The 6,955-nt window shown below is 39.5% G+C and overlaps 1 protein-coding gene across 1 annotated transcript in view; it reads right to left on the minus strand.

Moving 5' to 3' along the window:
* Positions 1 to 3,425: 3,425 nt before the first annotated feature.
* LOC104080080 (dipeptidyl peptidase 1-like) overlaps positions 3,426 to 6,955 on the minus strand; it is a gene marked incomplete at its 5' end in the record, with an annotated part of 4,917 nt that continues 1,387 nt past the window's right edge. The window contains one exon of the mRNA XM_009582348.1: positions 3,426 to 3,512. Coding sequence (XP_009580643.1) covers positions 3,426 to 3,512 — 87 coding nt within the window. The remainder of the gene's footprint in view (positions 3,513 to 6,955) is intronic.

Genomic DNA, 6,955 nt, shown 5'->3' on the forward strand with positions numbered 1-6,955 from the left:
CGGCTGCTTGGTTTTTGGCTGCCTGCCAGGTTAAACCACGACAGCAGCATTGCTAGATATCCAGACACTACCAAAAGCAACAAGTTATTGACTTTACATCAGTAAGTTAGTGTGAGAGCCCTTTATCTGGCTCTACATGACAGTGTAAATTAATACCTACCTGTTTTGTCTATCCAAAAGCTGCCACAGATTAAAACAAGACCAAGCACAACCATTCTTGGTAAGTACAGGCCTTCAACCTGAATACTCGAAGAATACTCAAGGAAGAGGCCTGCTTCCTGCAACATTCACATGCAGGTCTTGCCTAGCATGGAGAATTATATTGAATCGTAACAAGTGGAACAGACTTGGGACTTACCTTCACAGAAAAAAAGGTAATGAGTTATCTGCTAACTAGCAAATTAAAATGACAACTTGCCTTCGTGGTTTTTTTTTTTTTTTTGGTTGATTGTTTTCCGTAGAAATCCCTCTCCTTTTTTTTAGAGATGAAATTTGTTGCTTTTTTTAAGATGTAGATAACTAGAATAGTATTCACACCATTTGTGCAACTTATTTTTCTTATAAGTTTCTTATGCTGTTCTTTTAGTTCAAAAGGAAAGTTTCTTATGCTGTTCTTTTAGTTCAAACATACCCACAGAAGTAGGAAGGGGGTGAGGGGACAGTCAGTGGCAATGTTTCAAGATAGACAAGAGACAAAAAAACAGTTTCAGACAGTCTGTGCCTAAAGTTAAGCAATTCAAGCCCTCTGCAGCTATCTTTTTGTAGACTTGCAGATAATATACTACTGCTGAATTGGCTTTAAAAAGGGGACATGGAGACTTTGAGACTATAGCCTATTAATGGCATCTGGATAAAGGGAATTTGAACTCCAAGAGCCATTTTCAGCCAGGAAATGGAAATATACCCATAAGGTCCCAGTTTGCTTTTTCCCCCCTGACTTCTAATTGAGAGCCACTGATGTAGAGAAGTGGCTGAGAAACCTTTAAAAAACCCAATACTTATGCTTAATCTCTACAACCTAGTTAACTCCCCAATGTTAGAGGAACTAAAATGGGACAGCAAAGTCATCAATGCCATGACAATGACACCCACTTCTTACTACCAGAAGATACACTGTCAAATCAGTATTTCATTGCTAAAACCACATGCAGCATTTCTTGTTGTGACCAGAGAAGGGCTCTGACAGATTAGATCTAGCAAGTTGACTGTACCAGTTTCAGAGGACCTACTAGGAGTATGCCTGCCCAAACAACAGTCACACAAGGGCGCGACTAACTTCAGCTGCACCAGTTCAGCATGGCACCATTGCATGAACAACCGCTGACTCAGGTGGATACAAATTACAGTGCCAGACTCAACTGAAGCTGCTGACACAGTACCCTGCACATCTGGGGAACCCATCAAAGAACAGCATCCTTCATGGAGGACAACAGCCACACAGCTGTGACCACCAGCAACTGCTGGACAACTGCTGCATGCATTTCCTCTGCAGACTTAAGAAAATGGTTTCCATTTTTAAGTTAATAAAAGACCACTGCAGCCATGCCACATGTGATAATTTCATCAGCTAATGCTCACATCTGCAGCATTAAGTAAACTCTATCCAGTGATCTGACCAATCTGGAATAACTCCTGCAGAAAGGCACCCAAACTATATTCACAGTTCAAATTCTGACGTTTGAAAACATTAAGCTTTAATTCTATTCCAAATGCATATTTTTCGCAAGTCTGACAACTCATGTGACTTCGCCTAATGCCAGAATTTAGCCAAGCAACTCCAACACTAACCTTAAAAGGCTTCATGTACCTAAATTTCAAGGCTTGCTATTAAGATACCTGAACCTAGGTAAGCTTTTTGGTACAGTATACTTTTAATAAAGTCCTTCCTGTGTTGGTCATCATGACATAATCTAATTGCGTGTTCAATTCTAGTCCTGGTAAAAAATGTAATTGTTTAAAGTTTTCTTTAAATTTTTAATCTAAGAGGAAAGCAAGAAAGGATGGAGACCTTATTGCACATAGCATTTTAACAGGAATTCAGCAGTGCTACATAGACAGGCTGCCATCCCATCCTCCTTTACATCTACTGATCTCAGTTTAAGCAATGTTCAGGCAATATGCCAACTCAAATTCCAGGAGGCAGGGCTACCCTATACAAGAAGCCTGATGGAAAGACTTACCACTCATTTGTCTAAAATTTAGAAGTGTGTCTATGCATTTTAATATGGGAAGCACATTCTTAATTACAACAGGATTGCAGACTTAGAGATGCCCTGCTGTACAAAAATACAGAAGGTATTATCAGAACAAACCACTGCATCTTGCTAACCGATACAAAATGCAAGCAAATATCAACTACAGATGCATTTTCTTTCCTCTAGGGAACATTCTGCAATTCAGATTTACACTTTAGGGAAGCAGCAGTTGCACATTGCCAGTTAAGTAAGCCCAACTAAGACAGGTTAGAAATTAACTTTCAATTGATTTGCAGGATGGTTAAATAGCATTAGCAACTCTAACACTTCTATTTTAGCAACATGGAATAAAATGCATTAAGATTTTTTTAACATTCTGAAATTTAAACATTAACTACTGTCACTTGTCTAGGCTGGTTATTTCAGAACGGAAGTCCTTGGTTTTAACCAAATTTGGGGGTGTTGGGGAAGAGACGAAAAGATGTGACAGAGATGTCACCAAGCCAGTCTGGAAAAGATTAGTAACTTGAGTACTGGAGTATTCTGTAAACTATTTTTTTCTTTTTGCTGAAGTAGTGCTAATGCTTTAATATGAAAAAATGCCAGACTTCTGGTTTTTGCTAGAGGACATCTCAAAAGTCAGAAGTAGTACCACTTAGCTTTAAGGACAGCGAGAATCTTATGAGACTGTCTCCCTTCAAAGTGGTAGTCTTAACATTAAATAAATACTACAAAGATATCAAATAATTGAAACAAGTTAGCCTCAACTTTCCTTTCAGCCTCACTCTAGCTTTTTCTCTTATGCTGTTCCTATTTCTTTTGCCATCCCTTGGGGGGGGGGCGGCGCGGAATCTTTAGAGTCTTGTACCTTGCATAGCCCTACAGAATCCTTATATCATCCAGCAGAAGCATGTGCTCAAGCTTCTGCCAAGAGTCAGTACACTAACTTCACATCCAAGTTCAATATAGGGATGTTTCAGCAGCACACATTAAATAAGAAACAAGAGCATTCCCATAAACAAGTAAGTTCTTTTGTGCTGCAAACAAACACCAAGCAGAGTAACCATGACTTGTGAGAAGCAGAATGCAAAAGTGCAGTAGGATGCTGCATTTAACTTGGCAAGCCTTAAGGGACAAGTCTATGTACCACAATGGTTAGAAATAAAACACTGTTAGAGCTTATTTACTTAAGCTATTAAAGCAAACTGAGGAAAAAATACGTTGATAAGCTCACCCGATCCACTCCTTTGGTGTAGAAAGTAATTTACTCACAGTCCCCAGGTAACAGAACAAATAACTTGCAAAGGCAGTGAGGCCCTACGGAAAGTTTTAGTGGGTGTCTGTTTAGTGAGCCACAGGAACAAAGGCTGTTAAAAACTCACTGAAACATGTATCATCATCAAACAGGCTGTGTCTATATCCACACACTACAGTAGCTCTGATAAAGCCACCATCTAGACAAGCCCACAGCATTCTTGTTAGTAATTAATAGCTTCATTCTTTAACATTAAGCAAAAACACCCTGCAAAAATACCGTGCTAGTTCATTTAGCACCAGTTGCTTCTATGCTTGAAACACATGGAGTACTGTATTGGCGCAAATACTGCTGTTCATTCAGCCTAGCAACTCCATCCTCTCTGTTCAACGACAGAATGAGGAAAGTGTTAAAGGAACATAGTAGGTAAATTGGGATGCTTTATCTGCCCTGTCACCATGATGAGGTTTTAGCCACATAATTTAACTTTAGTGCAACAAAAACAGAACTTGAAATTTATGAGCAGCCCTTCAGCAATGAATACTTTCCTGACAGCCCAAACCCAGAGCCATGGAAGGATGTGCAAGGCCTTCTGTGTTACGGCTGCTCCGATACCTGTAAGCATTTTCAGAAGAGTAGAACTCTAAGTTTGGTATGAGACCAACTTCAGAGTTTTATTTTCTGCCTAATTATTACATTATAACCACTGAAATAAAAATCAGTATTTTGAAAGTGGGGAGTAATGATTTTGCTCTTCTGAAACAACTCATGAGCATGAAATCTTTCTTCTGGAAACCACCACCACAAACTGCTCCATGAACGAAAAAGTCATTCCAGAATCAAGCTGTAACTCCAGAACAGTGTTACATTGGAAGGTTATTTCAGAGTGGAACTAAGCAGTTTTACCAAGTAGTAAAAACAATAGAAAATTACTCCATATTAAACGTATTAGTTCTGTACCTTCTTGCTGTAAAGCAAGAGACTGCCAGAAAAGATAATTCCTCCTCTCCATGAATTCTAAAGGGACTTTGTCTAATGACTTTCCACATTCTTAATAGCGATCAAGGCTAAGCAATATTCTAAGAGCCTGCTTTTATGCTTTCCTCTTGCTGCATTTCCAGGGAGGAAGGCCCTCACCAATTAGCATTTTAGTTTACCCTATTTTACTCCAAGGACTTGTAGATTATGACCAACACCAAGCAAATGAAGTCTGCTATGTTTACGTTACTTTCAGGTGCAAATGATAGGAGTATTGTAAACAATAGGCAATCATTCTTCAAAAACCTCTGAAGCATGCACAGAGCAGAGTATATTACTTGTCCCCTAGAAGCTTTACAGTAGAAGATGACGGAATAGGTCCTAAAAAAGCGTTAGCTGCATTTGACAGAAGAAACCACATTTTTAGTTTATATCAGGACTAGATATTTTGTATTTTTATTTCATATGTAATGCAATATTTACTGGATTAAAAGTAAACAGATACACATATATGTGTATCCAAATATGAACCAAGGTCAAGCAGTTTGTAAGGAACCACTTCTTCCCCCCAAGGCCCCACTGACTATTGTGAAATAACAGTTTTGCAGATAGATAGTATTGCAAGCTGTTGCCTAACAAAGTCAACTAGTTTTCTGCAGCAAAAAATGCATTTGCTAAGTGCTGTGGTATTTCCTCATGCTTCTTGGCCACTACACTTGCATCTTGGTAATCTTTTGTTTCCTTTACAGCAGCAAAATTATAGAGAGGGTAACTGAATTGGGCTCTAATCCTCTCTATAATATATAAGGAAAGAAGCCTTTAATTTAAGCATGTCTTGCTGATGGAATTCCTACTACTGAACAATGAGCCAAATAAGCTTGCTATTTCTCAATACCAAAAGCAACTCCAGAAACTATCAATTAATCCATTTGCCTACAAATGGCTAACATTCATGACCATGAAATGCAAACTATTGTATATTGCTACTGCTCAGGTGTACATTCAACTTACTTTGTTTTGAGGAGCAAGTTTGATCAGATGACCTCCAGAAATTCCTTCCAGCCTAAATTATTCTATAACAGAGTTTTGGTATATTGTTTAAGAGTACTCTTGCAAATCAATGCACCTACATTTTCATAAGCACAGAGGAATACACGAGACCAGCGCTTATCAGTCACTTGACTTAGTGCTTATCTTCCAGGGAAATATTTTACAAGGTATAGATAGCAGATACATAGATATTGAGAGCCATCAGTGACTCTCAACTGTCTTCAAGTCGTTGCCTCACAGCTCCATTTATATTCCAGATCAGACCATTCACTGTTTCTATGATTAAATTCCTCACATTCAAGAATTAGTTTGATAATCAACACTTGCTTCAACTGCTCACCATACTAGCTTGTAAAGCAACTCTGCATTTCAGTGTAAAGGATTCCTTAAGGATTCCCAGTCCACTAGTTAAACTATATTTCTCCTCTGATGAGTCCACCAAGACCAGCAATGACTGCTGAATTCCACCTGCTAGACATGACACCTCAAGCCTGATTTCATAGACAATACTACGACATACAGTGCTCCACTGTCCTCAGGGAGGCAGCAATTCCTGTCACTTTTGAGGCAGGCCCTCCCACTGCAGGGAAGCTCACAGAGGTGTCCCTGCCTGAGAAGTTTCAGAGTAATTCTGCCCAGTTAGAGTACCCTTCAGTCTCTGTAGTTTTTGCTGTATCACCTGCCAAACCTACGAGGAGTGCACATCATGGCAATTTAGTGTCACTACCTTATAGAGATGAGAGAATGTCAATCAGGTATTTCTCTCTCACACTTTGCTTTTGCTGAAGTATTAGACCCTGTCTTATGCAGAAGCATTCTTATTTTAAAAATTTTCAGTTATAAGAGTGCACTGGTTTTGGCAGATAGTTTTATTTATAGTAGCTAATATAATGCCACGTTTTGTATTTGTGCTGAAAACAGTGTTGATAATATAGCGACATTTTAGTTATTGCTGAGCAGTGCTTACACAGAGTAAGCTGCTCCTCACACCACCTCGCCACCGAGGAGGCTGGGGGTGCACAAGAAGTTGGGAGGGGACACAGCTGGGACAGCTGATCCCAACTGACCAAAGGGATGTTCCATACCATACATCATGCTCAGTAATAAAAGCTGGGGAAAGAAGGAAAAAAGGGGGACATTCAGAATTATGACGTCTGCCTTCCTAAGTAACAGTTATGTGTGATGAAGCCCTGCTTTCCTGGAAATTGCTAAACACCTGCCTGCTGGTGGCAAGTAGTGAATGAATTCCCTATTTTGCTTTGCTTGTGTACGCAGCTTTTGCTTTACCTATTAAAGTACCTTTATCTCAACCCTTGAGTTTTTGCACTTTTACCCTTCCAATTCTCCCCCCCATCCCACTGGGGGGGAATGAGCAAGTGGCTGCATGGTGCTTATCTGCCTACTGGGGTTAACCCACAACAAAGAGCACGTAAACAACTTCACCATTAGTCTTCTAAAACAACCTACAGGGCTCTTT

The sequence above is a fragment of the Fulmarus glacialis genome, unplaced genomic scaffold, assembly GCF_000690835.1.
Source record: "Fulmarus glacialis isolate BGI_N327 unplaced genomic scaffold, ASM69083v1 scaffold7497, whole genome shotgun sequence".
Classification (NCBI taxonomy): Eukaryota; Metazoa; Chordata; class Aves; order Procellariiformes; family Procellariidae; genus Fulmarus; species Fulmarus glacialis.